Source organism: Argentina silus, assembly GCF_951799395.1.
Source record: "Argentina silus genome assembly, chromosome: 17".
Lineage (NCBI taxonomy): Eukaryota > Metazoa > Chordata > Actinopteri > Argentiniformes > Argentinidae > Argentina > Argentina silus.
In genome coordinates, this window is record NC_139671.1 from 2083068 (window position 1) to 2106828 (window position 23761).

General features: G+C 40.3%; 5 protein-coding genes and 1 long non-coding RNA gene across 8 annotated transcripts in view; 1 reads left to right on the forward strand and 5 right to left on the reverse strand.

The window, feature by feature from the left end:
• The window catches only part of trim67 (tripartite motif containing 67), a gene marked incomplete at both ends in the record, with an annotated part of 2900 nt that extends 2574 nt beyond the window's left edge, over positions 1–326 (forward strand). Inside the window, one exon of the mRNA XM_083688750.1 lies at positions 312–326. Coding sequence (XP_083544876.1) covers positions 312–326 — 15 coding nt within the window. The remainder of the gene's footprint in view (positions 1–311) is intronic.
• A 2026-nt stretch (positions 327–2352) lies between these two features.
• LOC310817703 lies at positions 2353–2901 on the reverse strand. The gene is made up of 2 exons (XR_014554690.1): positions 2865–2901; positions 2353–2760 (listed from the first exon to the last, which is right to left on the reverse strand). It is a non-coding gene; the product is annotated as an uncharacterized lncRNA (long non-coding RNA).
• A 521-nt stretch (positions 2902–3422) lies between these two features.
• LOC310817649 (uncharacterized protein) lies at positions 3423–8618 on the reverse strand. The gene is made up of 11 exons (XM_083688299.1): positions 8525–8618; positions 7965–7981; positions 7622–7828; positions 7001–7203; positions 6183–6311; positions 5957–5987; positions 5664–5870; positions 5108–5310; positions 4937–5005; positions 4688–4718; positions 3423–4277 (listed from the first exon to the last, which is right to left on the reverse strand). Exons 3-11 carry the CDS (start codon positions 7815–7817, stop codon positions 4216–4218), a joined length of 1131 nt encoding a protein of 376 aa, XP_083544425.1. The 5' UTR covers positions 7818–7828; positions 7965–7981; positions 8525–8618; the 3' UTR covers positions 3423–4215.
• Positions 8619–9067: 449 nt separating this feature from the next.
• Positions 9068–13041, reverse strand: LOC310817653 (uncharacterized protein). Its single transcript, XM_083688303.1, has 7 exons — positions 12953–13041; positions 12407–12423; positions 12067–12273; positions 11471–11712; positions 10809–10853; positions 10252–10329; positions 9068–9809 (listed from the first exon to the last, which is right to left on the reverse strand). Exons 3-7 carry the CDS (start codon positions 12260–12262, stop codon positions 9792–9794), a joined length of 579 nt encoding a protein of 192 aa, XP_083544429.1. The 5' UTR covers positions 12263–12273; positions 12407–12423; positions 12953–13041; the 3' UTR covers positions 9068–9791.
• An 837-nt stretch (positions 13042–13878) lies between these two features.
• LOC310817831 (uncharacterized protein) lies at positions 13879–17578 on the reverse strand. Its single transcript, XM_083688547.1, has 7 exons — positions 17195–17578; positions 17025–17078; positions 15648–15845; positions 14930–15135; positions 14794–14826; positions 14528–14585; positions 13879–14396 (listed from the first exon to the last, which is right to left on the reverse strand). Exons 1-7 carry the CDS (start codon positions 17205–17207, stop codon positions 14302–14304), a joined length of 657 nt encoding a protein of 218 aa, XP_083544673.1. The 5' UTR covers positions 17208–17578; the 3' UTR covers positions 13879–14301.
• Positions 17579–18349: 771 nt separating this feature from the next.
• On the reverse strand, positions 18350–22184 carry LOC310818507 (uncharacterized protein). Of its 3 annotated transcripts, none has more exons than XM_083689476.1 (9): positions 22114–22184; positions 21778–21860; positions 20948–20964; positions 20778–20831; positions 20112–20309; positions 19673–19878; positions 19537–19569; positions 19272–19329; positions 18350–19150 (listed from the first exon to the last, which is right to left on the reverse strand). In XM_083689476.1, the coding sequence occupies exons 2-9, from the start codon at positions 21828–21830 to the stop codon at positions 19056–19058; spliced, it is 714 nt and encodes a 237-aa protein (XP_083545602.1). In that variant the 5' UTR covers positions 21831–21860; positions 22114–22184; the 3' UTR covers positions 18350–19055. The 3 variants fall into 3 exon arrangements, with proteins under 3 accessions (XP_083545602.1, XP_083545601.1, XP_083545603.1); XM_083689475.1 differs by lacking the exon at positions 22114–22184 and adding an exon at positions 21131–21172 and having other exon boundaries at positions 21778–21877; XM_083689477.1 differs by lacking the exon at positions 22114–22184 and having other exon boundaries at positions 21778–21867.
• Between the last annotated feature and the right edge of the window lie 1577 nt (positions 22185–23761).

Genomic DNA, 23761 nt, shown 5'->3' on the forward strand with positions numbered 1-23761 from the left:
GGTTTGTGTGTGTGTGTGTGTGTGTGTGTGTGTGTGTGTGTGTGTGTTGTTTTGCTTCTGATAATGTGTTTGTGTGTAGTTTTCCTGTGTGTGTGTGTGTTGTTTTGCTGTGGTAGGTCTGTGTGTGTGTGTGTGTGTTTGTATTTACTTGGAGGTCTTGAATTTGCTGGAGCAAAAAAGTGCTGATCAGGGAAAACACCCTCAGAATACTCTACAGCATTCTGACCGTACCGTTAATAATGTTTCTGTGAAAACTGTGATCTTGCATCATGCTAACGCTAGTTTGCAGTATGTCCCATTGTGTCTATTAGGAGTATTACGGTTAAGAGGTGGGACTGTTATTCTGTTCCAGAGGCGACCAGGTGACTCTCAAAGTCAACAAGATGGCGGTGAACTCACTAGAAGACACACTGGGTGGAGAGACCACGACCCTACCCCACCTAACACTACCCTACCCCACCTAACACTACCCTACCCCACCTAACACTACCCTACCCCACCGTAACACTACCCTACCCCACCTAACACTACCCTACCCCACCCTAACACTACCCTACCCCACCTAACACTACCCTACCCCACCTAACACTACCCTAACCCCACCTAACACGACCCTACCCCACCTAACACTACCCTAACCCCCTAACCCCTACCCCACCTAACACCTCTCTAAGACCTCTCTCTCTCCCCCTCTCCACCCCCCCCCTCTTTCTCTGAAACCTCTCTACACCTCTCCCTCCCTTTGTCTCTGTCTCTGTCTCTCTCTCCCCCCCCGCTCTCTCTCCCTCTCCCCCCCCCCCCCCCCCCCCCCGCTCTCTCTCCCTCCCTCCCTCCCTCCCTCCCTCCCTCCCTCTCTCTCTCTCCCTCCCTCCCCCTCTCTCTCTCTCTCTCCCTCTCTCTCTCTCCCTCCCTCCCTCCCTCCCTCTCTCTCTCTCTCTCATCACACATCCTGGCTTGTTGTTGCTGCTTCCTGTGAAGCGTCAGGTGTTGTCGGGATCGCTGTGGTGTTCTACTTCCTGTGATGACCCAGTTCTGCTGATGTGGCGCTGCGGTGTCCATGACAACCAGCCTATCAAGGGGTTCCACACGCACACTGTAGTAGTCCTGATGGTTGTTATCGCATTGTTTAACTCTCTCTCTCTCTCTCCCTTCATCTCCCTCTCTCTCTCTCCCTCTCTCTTCATCTCTCTCTCTCTCTCTCCCACTCTCTCTCTCCCTCTCTCTCTCTCCCTCTCCCTCTCTCTCTCTCTTCATCTCTCTCATCATCTCTGTTCATATCTTAATCTCTCTCTATCTATCTCTCTCTCTTCAGGAGGGAAACTTCCCACCCAGAAAGCCGTCCCGGCTCGTCTGTGATTGGCTCCTGTCGCGGGCCAATGAAAACCCCGGAGAGTCGGCTTCAGTCTGCCTCATTTGCATAATGCCAAATTTCGCGGGGAGCTCCTCGCCATCGCCATGACGGCGCCGAGCGGTGGCAGATGGAGGACGCCGCCCGACTACAAAGGCTGTCTGTTCGTCACGTTAAGAGAGGCGTCTCACACACACACACACACACACACACACACACGTTAGAGTCGAGTCACACACACACACACACACACACACACACACACACACACACACACGTTAGAAAGGCGTCACACACACACTGCCACGGGGGGTCTCTTTTCCTAGAAAAACAAACAACAACAACCAATCTCCCTCAGGCCCTGCGCTCACCCACTAACCCAGCGTGCGTCTGGAGAGGCTTTTAACCGAGGCGGCCGACCTCCTTCAGACACGGCGGTCAACCTCCTTCAGACACGGCGGCCATTTTGAATAAGACTTTTGATACATGGCGGTTCTCTGTCCCGCCCTCCCTCTGCTTGGGGCTTTTCTATTGGCTGTTGCTGCACATGTCTCGCCGGTCAAAGGGATTTATTTAAATTTTTATTTTTTGTGTACTTTTGTATTTGTGTGTTGTGTGTGTGTTGGGTAATGTGTGTTGTGTTGGGTAATGTGTGTGTGTGTGTGTGTGTGGACTTCTCCCTCCCTCCTGTTGTGATGTTAGTATGTTTGTCTCTGGGAACAGGTTCCAGAACCAGAACTGGGTCATCATTAGCAGCACTGTTTACAGAACCATAGAAGCGTTCTATTTGTGGAACCCCAGAGGAGGTCTGGGAGAGTGTGTGTTTCTGATGCTCAGATCAGGATCCTGCTGAAGAGCTTCCAGGGAAACACAAACCCTCTTCATCAAAGCCAAAGGGTTTGTGTTGACGTCATCATTGTGTACACTGTGTGTGTGTGTGTGTTTGTGTGTTGGGTAATGTGTTGTGTTGTGTATGTGTGTGTGTGTGTGTGTTAGGTAATGTGTTGTGTTGTGTGTGTGTGTGTGTTAGGTAATGTGTTGTGTGTGTGTGTGTGTGTGTGTGTGTGTGTGTGTGTGTGTGTGTGTGTTAGGTAATGTGTTGTGTGTTGCAGTATAGCCATTTGTTTACATCTGTTTTCTACAACTAGGGCAAGGCTGCATTTGCCAAATGTCTCACACACACACACACACACACACACACGTACATACAGTACACCACACATATACACACACAAACACACATAATTGAGTGTGACAGAAGTATGTTAGCGGTAAAAGTCAAAAGCCAAAGTACACATCTATGTTACCTTATCATTCTGTATGTATGATGTCATCTATGTTACCTTATCATTCTGTATGTATGATGTCATCTATGTTACCTTATTCTGTATGGATGATGTCATCCATGTTACCTTACCATTCTGTATGGATGATGTCATCATGTTACCTTACCATTCTGTATGGATGATGTCATCATGTTACCTTACCATTCTGTATGTATGATGTCATCTGTTACCTTATTCTGTATGGATGATGTCAGGTGTGTGTTTCTGTCGTAATAATGTTTTATAATAACGTTGTTGTTCAAACCTGAGTGACTGCTGTTGCTTCCTGACTCTGCCTCTCCGTCGGAAAGAGATTAATCAGTTTGATGATGATGATGATGATGATGCCTTGTAGTAAATCTACTGACTGAAGAAATCATGTTCATAAAAAATCTTTGCTATACAGCAGTGTGTTGGTCTGGCTGTGTTCTACAGGGAATGAGATATGAGATTATTGTCAGATTATGTGAGATAATAGGCATATTACAGTACAATCCCATTCAAAATGTCAACAGTAAACAAACAGTAAAGTCAACTTGCCTAGTTATTGTCAAAAACATCATATCAATGTTTGATTTATAAGAGTTTGGGTCCCAATCGCGGTTATGCACACATACAAAGCATGGTGGACTGTCCTGATCAAAGTACACTTACAATCACGGCATTATGGAAGTGTATCACCCATTATAGCATTTACATAAGATAAATAAAGATAAGATAAATAAAGATAAGTCTCAAGAGTTTCAACGCAGGATCACTATGGAACAACAGCTTTATTTCAAATAATCTAATACATCAACCAATCAAATGAGAGAAATTACAAACACAATTCTAAGCAAACACCAAGGTAATCATACAATATTTCATGATAGCAATTCCATCACAAAAACACTGATCAAACCAACCTTAATATGCCCTCCATCCCCCCCTCTCTCTCTCTCTCTCTCTCTCTCTCTCTCTCTCTCTCTCTCTCTCCTCTCCTCTCTCTCTCTCGCTCTCTCTCCCTCTCTCTCTCTCTCTCTCTCCTCTCTCTCTCTCCTCTCTCTCTCTCTCTCTCTCTCTCTCTCTCTCTCTCTCCTCTCCTCTCTCTCTCTCCTCTCTCTCTCTCTCTCTCCTCTCTCTCCTCTCTCTCTCCTCTCTCTCTCGCTCTCTCTCCCTCTCTCTCTCTCTCTCTCTCTCCTCTCTCTCCTCTCTCTCTCCTCTCTCTCTCGCTCTCTCTCCCTCTCTCTCTCTCTCTCTCTCTCTCTCATCACACCTTTCATGCCCCCATCCTACATTCTTTCATTTCTTAATACATTTACACCCACTTTAGTCTGTTGCTCCAGATGAATGGATAGATGAAGGCAGGATCAAATATGAAATGGATGGATGAAAGTATGTTATATTGAAGGAGAGATGATGAGGTGACAGATGATCATTTCTCCTTCAATCTAACATTATTTCATCCATCCACATTATTTCTACTGACTTTTACAACCACTAACTTTTACAAGCACAATTCCACTCAAGATTATAACTTGGACTGGATTGATCGCTTCATCTTCATTCGCCGCGGTCTTCATTGAAAAGTCTTGCAATAGCAGATGTCAGCCTTCCTGGCAAAACTTAGGGGTAGAAAAAAGCGTGTTACTTACAGTAAAATAGTATCCTCACTGTAAACAATCAAGTTCATGCATGCTTTTAGAAAAGCCATTTGATGATTCATCATTGAATCATCAAATAACCACATTACTCAGTGTTGTGAGAGGCAATATTGATGCTCAAGAACTATATACATTAAAATGAAAAATATCTTAGCAGGTACACCAGGAATAATACCAAATATACCATAATAGGCTTGAAAAAAATGTAATAATGTGTAAATGTAAACTGTAAATGTAAATGTAAACTGTAAAAACAAATACAACAAACAAAGTAGTTAGGTTCTCGATGGGGGGGGGGGGGGAGTGGCTGAGCTAATAATATATATATTTTTATATTGATGCTTTTATGATGACAATAACTTGGAACCTACGTGTGAAGATGACAGGCCTCACGAATGCACACTGAAAAGAAAAAAGAGCAGTTTGATATAAAGAGATATTTCTATCTCTAAGAGAGTTAAAAGAGTTTGAGAACTTGGAACATGTATGACCATAAGAACAACATGTATGACCATAAGAACAACATGTATGACCATAAGAACAACATGTATGACCATAAGAACAACATGTATGACCATAAGAACAACATGTATGACCATAAGAACAACAAAGGAACCTATGATCCATGTGACACATGTCCAAATGGTCTGACCAACGTAATTGCAGAGTCTGGAGAGTAGTAATACAATCTGTTGAAAAAATGACACAATTGCTTAAAAATGTTATATTATTACCTTTGTAGCTATTTTCTGCAAAGGATTTCCCCAGGCTTTCGAAACTAACAAGGTTACCTGTGGCTTAATGTCAAGCTTTTTCAGAATCTCTTTAACTGCTTCATCATTGCGAGGACACATCAGTAGTCCCTGGCTCTCATGGAACAGACAGTCCACTGTGAGTATGACATCACTTCTGGTCACTAGTCTGCTGCTGTCAGGTACAGTGGAGTCAGGGTTGAAGGTGTGGTGCAGCACCACCAGAATTACTTGTTTATCATCTATCAAGAGAGTGAGGGACGAACAACAATAGTTTCAGAATATCTTAAACAGTTGTATTATTAACAGTAACATTGTTCTGGAGGATATTTTGGGATATTATGTACATGCAAGCATTAATAACAGTTGTTATCTAATTTCAATCAAGTGCAGATAATATTCATACAATTGGGAATAGATTTCTATTAGTTGTAGACCTGGGGAAGCTGGTGGAGGTAGAAATCAGAAGACAGGCTCATTGTAATGCATGGATGTGTTTGATACCATTCCTCATTCCATTGATTTCTGCCTCCACCAGCCTCCCCTGTTGTAGACATATTTAAAATCAAGATCCTTTCGCTGACGGGGGAAATACCTGGAATCTCTTTCTCTGCTGCTTCAATATCAGTCCCAGCACGAGAAACGATGGGACAGAAGGTCAGGATGACATCACTCTCCTCTGGTGACATCACCTCAGTAAAGACCCCATTTATTTTTCCTTTGACTAAACTCATAAACTGGGTATGAGCACCCAAAGTATCGCCATTCAGACAGATGTGGTATTTCTCCATCTTGTGTGGGTCTGAGGAGGGTCAAGATAAATATATGATAATAATAATATATATTTTTATATTGATGCTTTTATGATGACAATAACTTGGAACCTACGTGTGAAGATGACACGCCTCACGAATGCACACTGAAAAGAAAAAAGAGCAGTTTGATATAAAGAGATATTTCTATCTAAAAGAGTTAAAAGAGTTTGAGAACTTGGAACATGTATGACCATAAGAACAACATGTATGACCATAAGAACAACATGTATGACCATAAGAACAACATGTATGACCATAAGAACAACATGTATGACCATAAGAACAACAAAGGAACCTACGATCCATGTGACACATGTCCAAATGGTCTGACCAACGTAATTGCAGATCGGAGTGCGGAGTCTGGAGAGTCTGGAGAGATCGTCAAGTAACACTTGACGATCAGGTTCTTTGACGAGGGGACTTGGAACCTGGAACAAGAAAGAGGATAATTACTAGTTCTCTCCTAAATCAGACATAGTTTATTCAAAGGTGACCAGATGACACAAAACCTGTGTACTTTGCTTCTTGAAAAGCTTCTGCAGGTTTGCTAAAGCTTCTTTTCAAATGTTTGCACAAACCTGCTCCACCTCCATTTTGTGAAACAGTGAAAACACGACAGTACCCAGGTGCATATACTCCAGGTGTTACAAATGGTAACTGCAGAATACCAGAATGTAACACAGAACTGCCTTCTCTGTAAAAGGTGTCAATTTCTGGAACTCACTTCCAAATTATTTGACATGTATGGGAGATATAAATTAATTTAAACAGAAAGTGAAGTCTTTGTTTAAAAAACAGAAAACATATTTGTACCATTTGTGAATAACTGTATATGTTTATAATTTGAAGGTCAAACTAGGGAGTTATGCTGAACATTAGCACAAGCTAAAGCATGATGGTACATGACATCATGATATCTTGATTATGCAATTGGTCAAATATATCTGTCCCTACTGAAATAAACTATTATTATTACTATTACTATTATTATTATTATTATTACTATTATTATTATTATTATTATTATTATTATTATTATTATTATTATTACTATTATTACCTTTGTAGCTATTTTCTGCAAAGGATTTCCCCAGGCTTTCGAAACTAACAAGGTTACCTGTGGCTTAATGTCAAGCTTTTTCAGAATCTCTTTAACTGCTTCATCATTGCGAGGACACATCAGTAGTCCCTGGCTCTCATGGAACAGACAGTCCACTGTGAGTATGACATCACTTCTGGTCACTAGTCTGCTGCTGTCAGGTACAGTGGAGTCAGGGTTGAAGGTGTGGTGCAGCACCACCAGTATGACAGGTTTACCAACTGTTAAAGGAGACACGAAATGCATAAATGAGGCCTGTGGCCAAGGAATTTCAACACATTTAATTGCTGAATATGATAGACAGATACTGTTTTTAAAAAGTTGTAAAAAGAGTTTAGGAAACACAATACATAAAACAAGACATAGTCATTTTTACTAAATACGCATTAATAACTGTTGCCATGATGTCTAATTTTAAGTGCAGATAATATTCAGACAATTGGTAATATTTAATTCCTGGTAGTTGTAGACCAGGGTAGACCAGGCGAGGCTGGTGGACGTTGAAATCGGAGGACAGGCTCATTGCAATGCATAAATGTGTTTGATACCATTCCTCATTCCATTGATTTCTGCCTCCACCAGCCTCCCCTGTTGTAGACATATTTAAAATCAAGATCCTTTCGCTGACGGGGGAAATACCTGGAATCTCTTTCTCTGCTGCTTCAATATCAGTCCCAGCACGAGAAACGATGGGACAGAAGGTCAGGATGACATCACTCTCCTCTGGTGACATCACCTCAGTAAAAACCCCATTTATTTTTCGTTTGACTAAACTCATAAACTGGGTATGAGCACCCAAAGTATTGCCAGTCAGACAGATGTGGTATTTCTCCATCTTGTGTTTGTCTGAGGAGGGTCAAGATAAATATATGTGAAGTCTGTACACAGATTATACAAGTGGAAACATTTGTTTCGGTTCAACCACAGTAGGCTGTACAGCAGCCTTCATCACAATCTCGTTGTTGTTGTTGTCTTAACTTACCTCTGTGTTCCACGGGTCTGTAGAATTTATGAAGAAAATTAACAGGAAAAAGTGATTTATAGCTTATTATTAATCACATATCAACCAGTATGCAAACTGTATGCAGTCTCTGTGTATAGTATTATGATATACACTATAATACATTGTAAATCATATCATATGTATTTTTTCTGTGCATGTATCTTTTCAAATTATACGCATGCATTTCCTTCAACTCATTACGTGATCTAAGAGAAGATGAATAGGAAAGCTGGAGTCACGCAGAGAGCAACGCAATGTATGTGGTTGAAGTGTGAATTACACATCACACATAAAATTAAAACTTTTAATCACGCACTAAAACAACACAATAACTACAGTAGCTGAATGATGACGTTACCAAACGCCACCATCACCTGGGTAAAGTCCTGTTGACTTTGATCATTCTAGCGTTATTCTTTCGGTCTATCAAATACGGTCGTGCAAATACGGTCGTGCTGCTATTTGATATCGATCCGGTGTATGAAACAGAGCATTACCGATGTAATTAAAACGCAAAGCCATTAAAAGGTATGTCTTACCCTCTAGAGTTGGTTTTATATATGGTTTTGACAATGTGCCTCGGTCTTTTGAGCCTCGATTCGTCGATTCTCTTATGGTGTCCATAAGAGAAAGTGAAACTGGAAACATAGTAGTCTAAAGAGAGAGGGGGGGGGGGGGGGGGGGTGATATCAAACACAATACCATTCCTCCTTCCATTCCATGCATTACAACGAGCCCGTCCTCCGATTTCTACCTCCACCAGCCTCCGCTGGTGTGAATCAGCAGTTAGATCACAGCCAATTCTCTCAGTGGCATTTTTCCATAAACAGTAAAGTCAACTTGCCTAGTTATTGTCAAAAACATCATATCAATGTTTGATTTATAAGAGTTTGGGTCCCAATCGCGGTTATGCACACATACAAAGCATGGTGGACTGTCCTGATCAAAGCATGGTGGACTGTCCTGATCAAAGGACACTTACAATCACGGCATTATGGAAGTGTATCACCCATTATAGCATTTACATAAGATAAATAAAGATAAGACTTATAAAGATAAGACTCAAGAGTTTCAACGCAGGATCACTATGGAACAACAGCTTTATTTCAAATAATCTAATACATCAACCAATCAAATGAGAGAAATTACAAACACAATTCTAAGCAAACACCAAGGTAATCATACAATATTTCATGATCACAATTCCATCACAAAAACACTGTGATCAAACCAACCTTAATATGCCCTCCATCCCCCCCTCTCCTCTCTCTCTCTCTCTCTCTCTCTCTCTCTCTCTCTCTCTCTCTCTCTCCTCTCCTCTCTCTCTCTCCTCTCTCTCTCTCTCTCTCCTCTCTCTCCTCTCTCTCTCCTCTCTCTCTCGCTCTCTCTCCCTCTCTCTCTCTCTCTCCTCTCTCTCTCCTCTCTCTCTCGCTCTCTCTCCCTCTCTCTCTCTCTCTCTCTCTCTCTCATCACACCTTTCATGCCCCCATCCTACATTCTTTCATTACTTAATACATTTACACCCACTTTAGTCTGTTGCTCCAGATGAATGGATAGATGAAGGCAAGATCGAATATGAAATGGATGGATGAAAGTATGTTAGATTGAAGGAGAGATGATGAGGTGACAGACGATCATTTCTCCTTCAATCTAACATTATTTCATCCATCCACATTATTTCTACTGACTTTTACAACCACTAACTTTTACAAGCACAATTCCACTCAAGATTATAACTTGGACTGGATTGATCGCTTCATCTTCATTCGCCGCGCTCTTCATTGAAAAGTCTTGCAATAGCAGATGTCAGCCTTCCTGGCAAAACTTAGGGGTAGAAAAAAGCGTGTTACTTACAGTAAAATAGTATCCTCACTGTCACAATCAAGTTCATGCATGCTTTTAGAAAAGCCAGTGGACCTTCAATGTCATTCTAAAGGTCCTTTTGCAGTCATCATAGAATCATCAAATAACCGCATTACTCAGTGTTGTGAGAGGCAATATTGATGCTCAAGAACTATATACATTAAAATGAAAAATATCTTAGCAGGTACACCAGGAATAATACCAAATATACCATAATAGGCTTGAAAAAAATGTAATAATGTGTAAATGTACATGTCAAAACTGTAAAAACAAATACAACAAACAAAGTAGTTAGGTCCTCGACAACATGTATGACCATAAGAACAACATGTATGACCATAAGAACAACATGTATGACCATAAGAACAACATGTATGACCATAAGAACAACAAAGGAACCTACGATCCATGTGACATATGTCCAAATGGTCTGACAGATGTAACAGCAGATGCAGAAGAGTCCGAGAAGTAGTAATAGAATCTGTTGAAAAAATGACACATTTGCTTAAAACAATCCTTTCCCTGTGTAATTCAGATGCTGAGAACAGTCTCCCCAGGCCCAAATGTTACTGACAGGATAAGGAAACATCTAACTTTAGTTAGAATTTGGTAGAACTTTTGTGAGTAATTTGGGTGAACTATCCCGGCTTAAGATCTCTGGATATCAGTTCAATATTTATAATACTTAAATTGTAGGGATGTAGAAATTAAAATAAACATATCGCTCAGAGTTGATACAGTATTAAAGTTACATTATGGAAGATCTGCATGGTGCTTTTGAGCCAGAAGGGTCCACTAAATAGTCCGAAATGATGTCCAGAAATAACCTGATTGGACTGAAAGGGGCACACCTTCCTCTGAGCAGGAGCTTATTTCACCAAAGGTGACAACAACTAGAACTAAGCATCGTGTGGGTTAATGAGGCAGGAATTGACTGATATATCATATGCATAACCTTACATCCAACACTTGACGATCAGGTTCTTTGACGAGGGGACTTGGAACCTGGAACAAGAAAGAGGATAATTACTAGTTCTCTCCTAAATCAGCCATAGTTTATTCAAAGGTGACCAGATGACACAAAACCTGTGTACTTTGCTTCTTGAAAAGCTTCTGCAGGTTTGCTAAAGCTTCTTTTCAAATGTTTGCACAAACCTGCTCCACCTCCATTTTGTGAAACAGTGAAAACACGACAGTACCCAGGTGCATATACTCCAGGTGTTACAAATGGTAACTGCAGAATACCAGAATGTAACACAGAACTGCCTTCTCTGTAAAAGGTGTCCATTTCTGGAACTCACTTCCAAATTATTTGACATGTATGAGAGATATAAATGAATTTAAACAGAAAGTGAAGTCCTTGTTTAAAAAACAGAAAACATATACGTACCATTTGTGAATAACTGTATATGTTTATAATTTGAAGGTCAAACTAGGGAGTTATGCTGAACATTAGCACAAGCTAAAGCATGATGGTACATGACATCATGATATCTTGATTATGCAATTGGTCAAATATATCTGTCCCTACTGAAATAAACTATTACTATTACTATTACTACTATTATTATTATTATTATTATTATTATTATTATTATTATTATTATTATTATTATTATTACCTTTGTAGCTATTTTCTGCAAAGGATTTCCCCAGGCTTTCTGTGGCTTAATGTCAAGCTTTTTCAGAATCTCTTTAACTGCTTCATCATTGCGAGGACACATCAGTAGTCCCTGGCTCTCATGGAACAGACAGTCCACTGTGAGTATGACATCACTTCTGGTCACTAGTCTGCTGCTGTCAGGTACAGTGGAGTCAGGTTTGAAGGTGTGGTGCAGCACCACCAGAATTACTTGTTTATCATCTATCAAGAGAGTGAGGGACGAACAACAATAGTTTCAGAATATCTTAAACAGTTGTATTATTAACAGTAACATTGTTCTGGAGGATATTTTGGGATATTATGTACATGCAAGCATTAATAACAGTTGTTATCTAATTTCAATCAAGTGCAGATAATATTCATACAATTGGGAATAGATTTCTATTAGTTGTAGACCAGGGGAAGGTGGTGGAGGTAGAAATCGGAAGACAGGCTCATATTAATGCATGGATGTGTTTGATACCATTCCTCATTCCATTGATTTCTGCCTGCAACCAGCCTCCCCTGTTGTAGACATATTTAAAATCAAGATCCTTTCGCTGACGGGGGAAATACCTGGAATCTCTCTCTCTGCTGCTTCAATATCAGTCCCAGCACGAGAAACGATGGGACAGAAGGTCAGGATGACATCACTCTCCTCTGGTGACATCACCTCAGTAAAGACCCCATTTATTTTTTGTTTGACTAAACTCATAAACTGGGTATGAGCACCCAAAGTATTGCCAGTCAGACAGATGTGGTATTTCTCCATCTTGTGTGGGTCTGAGGAGGGTCAAGATAAATATATGTGACGTCTGTACACAGATTATACAAGTGGAAAGATTTGTTTCGGTTCAACCACAGTAGGCTGTACAGCAGCCTTCATCACAATCTCGTTGTTGTTGTCTTAACTTACCTCTGTGTTCCACGGGTCTGTAGAATTTATGAAGAAAATTAACAGGAAAAAGTGATTTATAGCTTATTATTAATCACATATCAACCAGTATGCAAACTGTATGCAGTCTCTGTGTATAGTATTATGATATACACTATAATACATTGTAAATCATATTATATGTATTTTTTCTGTGCATGTATCTTTTCAAATTATACGCATGCATTTCCTTCAACTCATTACGTGATCTAAGAGAAGATGAATGGGAAAGCTGGAGTCACGCAGAGAGCAACGCAGTGTATGTGGTTGAAGTGTGAATTACACATCACACATAAAATTAAAACTTTTAATCACGCACTAAAACAACACAATAACTACAGTAGCTGAATGATGACGTTACCAAACGCCACCATCACCTGGGTAAAGTCCTGTTGACTTTGATCATTCTAGCGTTATTCTTTCGGTCGATCAAATACGGTCGTGCTGCTATTTGATATCGATCCGGTGTATGAAACAGAGCATTACCGATGTAATTAAAACGCAAAGGCATTAAAAGGTATGTCTTACCCTCTAGAGTTGGTTTTATATATGGTTTTGACAATGTGCCTCGGTCTTTTGAGCCTCGATTCGTCGATTCTCTTATGGTGTCCAGAAGAGAAAGTGAAACTGGAAACATAGTAGTCTAAAGAGAGGGGGGGGGGGGTGATATCAAACACAATACCATTCCTCCTTCCATTCCATGCATTACAACGAGCCCGTCCTCTGATTTCTACCTCCACCAGCCTCCGCTGGTGTGAATCAGCAGTTAGATCACAGCCAATTCTCTCAGCAGCATTTTTCCATAAACAGTAAAGTCAACTTGCCTAGTTATTGTCAAAAACATCATATCAATGTTTGATTTATAAGAGTTAGTAATAACCTCTTTGAGCTTCCTGCTGCAGTAGAGAGAAATGTTTTGTTTCCTTTCATACTGCCACCCAAGCCAACACCCTAAGCCAACACCCCAAGCCAACACCCTAACTTGCATATTTCCATTACAGTGGGTCTCTGTAATTTTTCCTCAGATTCTGTTTCATAATCAGCCGAAAAGACATTCATGTGGAGGAAGCAACTGATCTGGAATCAGATGTTCACAAGAAAACTAAATCAATAGATTAGAATCGGAGATGAATGAGAAGAGTAAGCCCATTGCAGTGGGTGCTGCAGTTTACACTGTCCCATCCGGGGTTATGCACACATACAAGGCATGGTGGACTGTCCTGATCAAAGTACACTTACAATCACGGCATTATGGAACTTAATCACTTGTTACCTACACAGTCTGAGGACAAGGTGAGACATAATAAGCCTTCGAGTTTCAACACAGGATGAAAGAATCCTAACCCTAGAATTAGGGTTAGAGGCCCCTAGATATAGGCGACACAATCATGGTTAATCCATCAACAAAACACTTATAGACACAACAGACATACAGATTCAAACATTCACGTCAGTTGGCCTCATGAGGAAGGGTTGTGCTTTATTAAGGGAATAATGAAACAACTGAAATCTTACACTTGCAGGGACTTATTTAGAAACAGAAGGAACGACAATGGAGGAAGACCAAGAATCAGCATACAGAATCATAGTGGGCCTAACTGTTATTGCATCATTGCAATGGTATCCTAAACTTCAAACCATCAAATCAAACTTTTTTAATAACATTTCAATCAAGTAATTAAAATACAGTACATTGAGCTTTACAATAAAAACAAAGAGAATAAAAAACAGGAATTAATAAAAATGTAATATAGTTAACAAAAAGACAAAGACGATAGATAGAGAGATAAGATCTCATTCCTGTCATGTATACAGCTCACTCTCCCATGCAGCACCCCTTCCACCATTCACAATCAGCCTGAGGCCAGTCAGGCAGTTCAGTGAGGCTGAGTCAAGATAATGGGTAACATCACAATGAGGACGAGAGGAACACCAGCCACGACAATACACGCAATCGGTGACCACCGCCAAACTGTGAAAAAAGTAAACACACATAAAGGAATGTGTGTTAGTAACAGTACAACAGTATCTTCACCTGTGATTGATTGATTGATTGATTGATTGATGACTACGATGAAGATATATAAACAACATAGCACCTACATCGCATGATCAAGCCCCTGACGGCTACGAAGCCTCTGGTGATCGAGCCGAACACGAACTAGATATAAAAAAGAAAACATGATCAAAGGGACATATTGCTTTCGGATTTCCAATGCAGAACGTAATCTGGATTTCAAACTTTTACTGCATTGTTTGGGTTAATAATAACATAAGACAAATAACCCATCAAATATATTTAGCAATATTCTCAATATGAAAAGAATTAGTTAGTTTTAAGGTTGTCAATGGCAATATTATTGGCATACCGTGCACAGACCCTGCATACCAGCTGGTTGAGGCTGTAAAAAAGTAAAAAGTAAATTATTAGATCACACAATATCTTGAAGTACATTATATATGGAGCGATCTTAATATTCAATTGGTGATCATTTGTGACAATACCTGAGGACGTATGGCAAGTTTCTGCATAATCTCTTTGACTGCTTGTTTATTGCGATTACAGTCCAGTTGCTCCCTGACGCTCTCATGGAACAGACAGTCCACTGTGAGTATGACATCACTTCTGGTCACTAGTCTGCTGCTGTCAGGTACAGTGGAGTCAGGGTTGAAGGTGTGATGCAGCACCATTAGAATGACAGGTTTACCAACTGTAAAAGGAACACAAAATGCATGAATGACCATTGCCCAGGAATTTCCTCCCATTTAAAGGGACTCGATACATGTTCATCCTTGTATTATCTCCAGCACGACACCTGTGTCTACATACTATGTGAGAACAGAAATGTTCTACTCTCTGTAGGAGAAAGATAAGACAAGATCCTAATGACCCCCTATGATGTCATCCGTGGTGATTTTGGAGAAAAATCTGATTTTGTAGAGCTACAGCTGGACTACAGCCACAAACAGTTTGCCTAGTTTTAAAAAAAACACTGAATAATACGTTTTTTAAAAAGACCCCCAATGACATCATAGGGGTCATTTTCTTAGGACCTTTTTATTATTTTGTGACTACATTCGAAAATACAAAATCGTAGACGCCGATATTTTGCTGGGGATAATGAATAAGAGTTTAAAAAATGTGTAGTGTCCCTTTTACTGAATATAAAAGACAGATACTGTTAGAAATATTGTGCTCAAAAGTTGTAAACATATTCTATACCTGGAATCTCTTTCTCTGCTGCTTCAACATCAGTCCCAGCACGAGAGACAATGGGACAGAAGGCCAGGATGACATCACTCTCCTCTGGTGACATCACCTCAGTGATGCCTCCTCCAACGTTGAGCTGGCTCCAGAAATGGTGATCAGCACCAAAGATATTCCCAAGCACCAGAGTGTATATCCTCACCATGCCTGCCACTACAGAGACACAGGAAAACAGTGCTTGAGATGGAATGGAAAAGGGTGCCGCTAGTCACTTTGATTTAATTATATTGAGGGTCATATTTCAGAGCGGGTATTCTATGACAGGACAATGCAGGAACACCCGACCTTTTGTATTGTTTAAATTACATATTTTTGTACTAACAGTAATAATTGTACTAACAGTAGACAACTTAAAGTTGTGACAGAGGATATCAGACACAGAGAAGACTCAGAGGAGAAAGTGAAAGCGGCTGGTTTGGAAACTGCACTGTCAAGTATGGTAAATTTAAAGACATATAAGGGTTTGTAATCCCACACCTAGGGGAGAAGGTCACAAGAAAACAGATGGTCCTCGAACATTTGGAGAAGGCAGTAAAGAGGGGTGAGGTCAGATTGAGGGGTTGGCTAGAGGTGAAGAGAACAAAGGATCAAAAGCTGCAGAAACCAGGATAGAGTAATTAAAAGGTAAATAAGTGATAAACAAAGTTGTAAACAGCCAGAACAAAAGGCTTTTGAAATCAGCCTGGGGCTCATCAAGATTTAACCAGACAAACTGATGCCAGGCAGAGGCTTTTGAAATCAGCCTGGGGCTCATCAAGATTTAACCAGACAAACTGATGCCAGGCAGGTGGGAGTCGCCCACCTTGATGATGAAATGTAATACTTGAATGTTATTGGTGTATGTGGACAGGAAACAGAAATGCGTTGAATAGAAGGCGTTAACCTGTGTGAAATCTATAAAGACAGGTGACTGAGGTAAAAACAGGGTCAACTTTGCAAACCTGAACGGCTACATATTGTGCATGAATAAAGTCTTTGAATGAATCAACAGCTCCGGTTAACAGTATTTTATTTCAAAGTATTGTTACTTAAATTCTACGACACAAGGAGTTCAGAAACAGTAGCCCTAGATTACTCATGCTCAGTCTTGTCAGAAACCACTGCTAGACAATACAATCAAAGTAAGCCTAAGGCCCCAATTCAATCAATTCCAAGATAACTCAACAATATGATTCTTCTTGTGCAGCAAGAGTGCATGTTCAATTTAAAAGTTCACATTTCCAGATATGATTTTGATATTATGGTGCTTTTCCTCAAAAGCAAGGGCGATTAAACACATATTATTGTATAACATATAAAGACAATGTTTGGTTTACAGAAAATAGTATTGACCTTTTGTCCAGCCTGGGATGTCCATGACCACGTCAGCTTTCACCTGTGCTCCAACTGAATTATGACAGAGAAAACCTCCTTCATTCATAAACTACAATTACCAATAATCATTAGCAATTCAACACTCATACTGTAGTGCATCCTTAATATAGAATAATAATTAGGCCTACCTCTGGGTCCCATGTGTGGGGAAACAACTTAACAGAAAAAATTAACGTTATCTTCAGTTCGGTCACGTACTGTCCTGTAACGACCAGCGTGCAAACTGTGTGCTTAATTCAACTACTGAATTTGAATCTTTCACTTTCGCTCTGACTCTCACTTCTCGGTTATATAAGATGAAGTTCTGCCCACCTCCCTACTTGGACAGCTCTTTCCTTCAACTGACCACGTTATCTATAAGAATATGATCTTTGATCGGTGAATGAGAAAGTCGTTTTCCGTTCACCATTTGTCGTAAAGAAGGCTTTTAAGCGTTACTGAATCAAGTTAATCGAAAATCCGATTATTTTAACTGAACAAGTTTGAAAGAACCGATTCAGTACAGACAGCCAAACTTCCCATCACTACCGTGCAGAAGAGAAAGTGAAACTGAACGCAGTAGACTAGAGAGATATGTTTGGAGTGGAGTTATAAGTCTATAGCCTACATGTATTTGTTGCATTTTCTTAGAATGCACTTTTTTCCTTTATTCGTCACCCGCCTTTTTCTTGATACTTTGTCATTTCCATTAGCCTATCAGCACTTCCATTTCTTAATTTCAGAAACCGAAGCAGAAGAGAGTAACGCCCTCAGCAGTAATCGAATTCGCGATCAATACCGCCACCCAAGCCAACGCACGAACTTGCATATTTCCATTACAGTGGGTCTCTGTAATTTTATTCAGATTCTGTTTAATAATCAGCCGAAAAGACATTCATGTGGAGGAAGCAACTGATCTGGAATCAGATGTTCACGAGAAAACTAAATCAATAGATTAGAATCGGAGATGAATGAGAAGAGTAAGCCCATTGCAGTGGGTGCTGCAGTTTACACTGTCCCATCCGGTCCCAATCGCGGTTATGCACACATACAAGGCATGGTGGACTGTCCTGATCAAAGTACACTTACAATCACGGCATTATGGAACTTAATCACTTGTTACCTACACAGTCTGAGGACAAGGTGAGACATAATAAGCCTTCGAGTTTCAACACAGGATGAAAGAATCCTAACCCTAGAATTAGGGTTAGAGGCCCCTAGATATAGGCGACACAATCATGGTTAATCCATCAACAAAACACTTATAGACACAACAGACATACAGATTCAAACATTCACGTCAGTTGGCCTCATGAGGAAGGGTTGTGCTTTATTAAGGGAATAATGAAACAACTGAAATCTTACACTTGCAGGGACTTATTTAGAAACAGAAGGAACGACAATGGAGGAAGACCAAGAATCAGCATACAGAATCATAGTGGGCCTAACTGTTATTGCATCATTGCAATGGTATCCTAAACTTCAAATCATCAAATCAAACTTTTTTAATAACATTTCAATCAAGCAAGAAAAATGCAGTACATTGAGTTTTACAATAAAAACAAAGAGAATAAAAAACAGGAATTAATAAAATGTAATATAGTTAACAAAAAGACAAAGACAAAGAAAAGAAATAGATAGATGGACAGACGGATGGATAGACAGACAGATAGATAGATAGGTACATAGACAGACAGACAGACAGACAGACAGATAGATAGATAGATAGATAGATAGATAGATAGGTACATAGACAGACAGACAGACAGACAGACAGATAGATAGATAGATAGATAGATAGGTACATAGACAGACAGACAGACAGACAGATAGATAGATAGATAGATAGATAGATAGATAGGTACATAGACAGACAGACAGACAGATAGATAGATAGATAGATAGATACATAGATAGAGATAAGATCTCATTCCTGTCATGTATACAGCTCACTCTCCCATGCAGCACCCCTTCCACCATTCACAATCAGCCTGAGGCCAGTCAGGCAGTTCAGTGAGGCTGAGTCAAGATAATGGGTAACATCACAAAGAAGACGAAACAAACACCAGCCACGGCAATACACGCAATCGGTGACCACCGCCAAACTGTGAAAAAAGTAAACACACATAAAGGAATGTGTGTTAGTAACAGTACAACAGTATCTTCACCTGTGATTGATTGATTGATTGATGACTACGATGAAGATATAAACAACATAGCACCTACATCGCATGAGCAAGCCCCTGACGGCTACGAAGCCTCTGATGATCGAGACGAACACGAACTAGATATAAAAAACAAAACATGATCAAAGGGACATATTGCTTTCGGATTTCCAATGCAGAACGTAATCTGGATTTCAAACTTTTACTGCATTGTTGGGTTAATAATAACATAAGACAAATAACCCATCAAATATATTTATCAATATTCTCAATATGAAAAGAATTAGTTAGTTTTAAGGTTGTCAATGGCAATATTATTGGCATACCGTGCACAGACCCTGCATACCAGCTGGTTGAGGCTGTAAAAAAGTAAAAAGTAAATTATTAGATCACACAATATCTTGAAGTACATTATATATGGAGCGATCTTAATATTCAATTGGTGATCATTTGTGACAATACCTGAGGACGTATGGCAAGTTTCTGCATAATCTCTTTGACTGCTTGTTTATTGCGATTACAGTCCAGTTGCTCCCTGACGCTCTCATGGAACAGACAGTCCACTGTGAGTATGACATCACTTCTGGTCACTAGTCTGCTGCTGTCAGGTACAGTGGAGTCAGGGTTGAAGGTGTGATGCAGCACCATTAGAATTACAGGTTTACCAACTGTAAAAGGAACACAAAATGCATGAATGACCATTGCCCAGGAATTTCCTCCCATTTAAAGGGACTCGATACATGTTCATCCTTGTATTATCTCCAGCACGACACCTGTGTCTACATACTATGTGAGAACAGAAATGTTCTACTCTCTGTAGGAGAAAGATAAGACAAGATCCTAATGACCTCCTATGATGTCATCCGGGGAAATGCTCAAAAGTTGTAAACATATTCTATACCTGGAATCTCTTTCTCTGCTGCTTCAACGTCAGTCCCAGCACGAGAGACAATGGGACAGAAGGCCAGGATGACATCACTCTCCTCTGGTGACATCACCTCAGTGATGCCTCCTCCAACGTTGAGCTGGCTCCAGAAATGGTGATTAGCACCAAAGATATTCCCAAGCACCAGAGTGTATATCCTCACCATGCCTGCCACTACAGAGACACAGGAAAACAGTGCTTGAGATGGAATGGAAAAGGGTGCCGCTAGTCACTTTGATTTAATTATATTGAGTTAAACAACTTAAAGTTGTGACAGAGGATATCAGACACAGAGAAGACTCAGAGGAGAAAGTGAATGTGGCTGGTTTGGAAACTGCATTGCCAAGGAGTTCAGAAACAGTAGCCCTAGATTACTGCCCCAAGCTCAGTCTTGTCAGAAACCACTGCCGGGCAATCTCTCTCTGTGCAGTAAGCCTAAGGCCCCAATTCAATCAATTCCAAGATAACTCAACAATATGATTCTTCTTGTGCAGCAAGAGTGCATGTCCAATTTCAAAGTTCACATTTCCAGATATGATTTTGATATTATGGTGCTTTTCCTCAAAAGCAAGGGCGATTAAACACATATTATATAACATACGGTATAATGACAATGTTTTGTTTACAGAAAATAGTATTGACCTTTTGTCCAGCCTGGGATGTCCATGACCACGTCAGCTTTCACCTGTGCTCCAACTGAATTATGACAGAGAAAACCTCCTTCATTCATAAACTACAATTACCAATAATCATTAGCAATTCAACACTCATACTGTAGTGCATCCTTAATATAGAATATTCATTCGGCCTACCTCTGGGTTCCGTCGGTCTGTGGGGGAAACAAATAACAGAAAAAACGTTATCTTCAGTTCGGTCACGTACTGTCCTGTAACGACCAGCGTGCAAACTGTGTGCTTAATTCAACTACTGAATTTGAATCTTTCACTTTCGCTCTGACTCTCACGCCTCGGTTAGATAAGATGAATTCTGCCCACCTCCCTACTTGGACACCTCTTTCCTTCAACTGACCACGTGATCTATAAGAATATGAATGTAAGAGCAACAAGTTAGTGTTGATCACGGCATAATATTTTTCCCAATACAAATTAGAAACCGATTTGAATTCCATATAGGCCATTTCCATATCTCTAAGATCCACATCATAGCATATGTTCTTACTCAAAGGCTAAAACCATACGTGTATGAGCATAGATAGCGAACTATCTCTGTGTGTATGAGTGAGAAGAGAAAGCGTTCGTTGTTGATTTTCTCAACGTCCTGTCTTCTCAGTCACAGACGTATGTCTAATTCTAAGGCCCACTTTTCAAATAATAGATGTCGATGAAGGCCGGACATATTGCTGCTGTTTGTGCCGCTGATACACCAGACGCATATGAGGTTCGCGGCTACTACCATAAACATCATATCTCCATCATGTCCAAGTCGGTTTGATTGTATTTTTTTTGGAATATGTTATGTTATTTTATATTACGTCAGCGTGTGCACCTATCAAACAGCTGCGGACACTGAATCGTGTTTAAGTTTTGCTGTAACGTTGATCGACCTACTGCATAATGGTTACTATATTGTAAACGTACAAACTGTAAAGTAAAGATAGATTTTTATTTGGAAATATACTTACTCTCCAGGTATGGCTTCATATCCGTGATTTCGTGGTGACGTTTTTGCTAACATGCTTGGACTCCGTCTGGGATCTTTCAAAGACTAAGAGAAAGTGAAACTACATTTGGCTCAACAACTGTATTATGGGCTACATGTCCTAAACAAACAACCAGGGAGGGGAGAAAAAAGGGGCGTTGTTTTTTCTCGGAAGATTCACTTTATTTAGGTGCCATTTGCAGAATTTGAAAACTGCAGCCCATAGTTGTTTTTTCAATTAAAGGAATTCAGTTCAAGAATTCCTTCAATGAACGGGATTGTTCACTATTTTACAACGTATACTCAGATGCTTCCATACCTTGAAAGTAGTCCATGGGCCAGGAGAAACTGCAATCCATGGTTCAGAGTTGTTTGAATACCCACTACTAACTTTAGCTAACTTAAGCCACCGCTAAGAAAAAAACCAATGGGAGTGAATGCGGAACCAAAACAAACAGTGTCCGAGGAAGGCCCGGACGATCATCAAAGACCGCAGCCACCCCATCACCTGTAATGGAGCATCCGGTCTCGTACCAACAGACTTTTGAACTGATACCCCCAGCTGCATCACACACACATTTCACTGCACAGTTGAGAGGTAGGTCGCACTCGGCATTTCCTTGTGTGATAACAGCTGTATCCGATGCAGAGTTTCAACCTGGGATGAAAGAACGTTATGCATTCTTGAATTAGGCCTAAGCCCCTAGATACAACCAAATGGGTTTGACAGAGCTATCCCAGCAGCTGTCACTAAGGTACTACTGCCTATTAAAAGAGAAAAACATTAATAGGAACACATCTGGATGTATCACTGCATGCTTTGTTCATATCAACCAACAGGGGGCGCTGAGAGACCATTACAACAGCTGGACTCTGACTGTTGTGTTGTGGAACAAATTATAGAGATACTGGGGAGGTTATTGACTAATCAGTAGTGGGTTGATTAAAATCCAATCCGAGCAGTTTGAGGCTGTGCTGGAGTGACATGCATCACATTTCATTTACATTTACATTTATGGCATTTAGCAGACGCCTTTATCCAAAGCGACGTACAACAAATACATTTGTTTAAGTAAGTGAATCATCTATCCGACGGTCATCATAAGACAAAGTAATCAATACTCACACCAGGGGCCATTGGCAGTCGTAATGCCAGTAGGCTAATTTTTTATTTTTATTATTTAAAAAATATATATTTTATTAGCAGGAGAGAACTTGTACAGGGGGGTAACAGTTGAGACGAGGTCTCGGGGTTGGGGTTAGTATAGGGGGGGTAGTGAGGGTGGAGCGGTCTTTAGGAGGGACTGTTAAGATGTAGCATCATTGGTGTGGTTTATTTTATTTTGTCGGTAGACCTATCAGAAGTTTGACTTGGGAGCCATTCCCCCTGAGAGACACATTCAGACACGTTCAGCTAACTTAAGCCACCGTTAAAAAAAAAAAACAATGGGGGTGAATGGGGAACCAAAACAAACAAGTGTGGCCAAATCACCTCAAATGAACTCTCTGGGCTCAAAAATTGGTAAAATGTGAGCAATGTCGGTGTGTGGTGGAAGCAACTGATCTGGAAACTGCTGTAGCCTCATAATGAAATAAGGACAAAATGAAGATGTCTGTGATCAGGGGAGCCATGTACAATATTACTAAAAAGCAGGAACCAAAAGGCAACCCTGAACACTAATTCAATTGTCTCTTAAAACATATTTGAAAGTAGGCTAGTTAGGCCATGCATGCGACATCCCACTTGGAAGATCTGCAGACCATTATGGCAAATCTGTTGATTATGCAAGGTCAATTAATTAATAATGCCATACTCAGCTGTCAAATAAGTGTTGGGACATCATCATATCATTGAAAATGAATATGTCTTAAGACAATTGTTGAGATTGAGACATTTTAAGACAATGGCTGACGGCAGGGTATGATCTATTATAATATGTATTACTGTAATCTCTGACAGTAATCGT

What these genes read in the sequence shown, in the direction of transcription:
- LOC310817649 (XM_083688299.1), bottom strand. Translation starts at nt 7,817, where the DNA reads ATGGAGAAATACCACATCTGTCTGACTGGCAATACTTTGGGTGCTCAT. An exon ending in AGCAGAGAAAGAGATTCCAG is followed by an intron (nt 5,311 to 5,663) that starts GTATTTCCCCCG and finishes CTCTCTTGATAG; the next exon opens with ATGATAAACAAGTAATTCTG. An exon ending in AGCTTGACATTAAGCCACAG is followed by an intron (nt 5,006 to 5,107) that starts GTAACCTTGTTA and finishes TTTTTTCAACAG; the next exon opens with ATTGTATTACTACTCTCCAG.
- LOC310817653 (XM_083688303.1), bottom strand. Translation starts at nt 12,262, where the DNA reads ATGGAGAAATACCACATCTGTCTGACTGGCAATACTTTGGGTGCTCAT. An exon ending in AGCAGAGAGAGAGATTCCAG is followed by an intron (nt 11,713 to 12,066) that starts GTATTTCCCCCG and finishes CTCTCTTGATAG; the next exon opens with ATGATAAACAAGTAATTCTG. An exon ending in TGCAGAAAATAGCTACAAAG is followed by an intron (nt 10,854 to 11,470) that starts GTAATAATAATA and finishes TTCTTGTTCCAG; the next exon opens with GTTCCAAGTCCCCTCGTCAA.
- LOC310817831 (XM_083688547.1), bottom strand. An exon ending in CATCCCAGGCTGGACAAAAG is followed by an intron (nt 15,846 to 17,024) that starts GTCAATACTATT and finishes GTGTCTCTGTAG; the next exon opens with TGGCAGGCATGGTGAGGATA. An exon ending in AGCAGAGAAAGAGATTCCAG is followed by an intron (nt 15,136 to 15,647) that starts GTATAGAATATG and finishes TTCCTTTTACAG; the next exon opens with TTGGTAAACCTGTCATTCTA.
- LOC310818507 (XM_083689475.1), bottom strand. Translation starts at nt 21,830, where the DNA reads ATGTTAGCAAAAACGTCACCACGAAATCACGGATATGAAGCCATACCT. An exon ending in TATGAAGCCATACCTGGAGA is followed by an intron (nt 21,173 to 21,777) that starts GTAAGTATATTT and finishes ATATTCTTATAG; the next exon opens with ATCACGTGGTCAGTTGAAGG. An exon ending in CAGGGGCTTGCTCATGCGAT is followed by an intron (nt 19,151 to 19,271) that starts GTAGGTGCTATG and finishes CTTTTTTCACAG; the next exon opens with TTTGGCGGTGGTCACCGATT.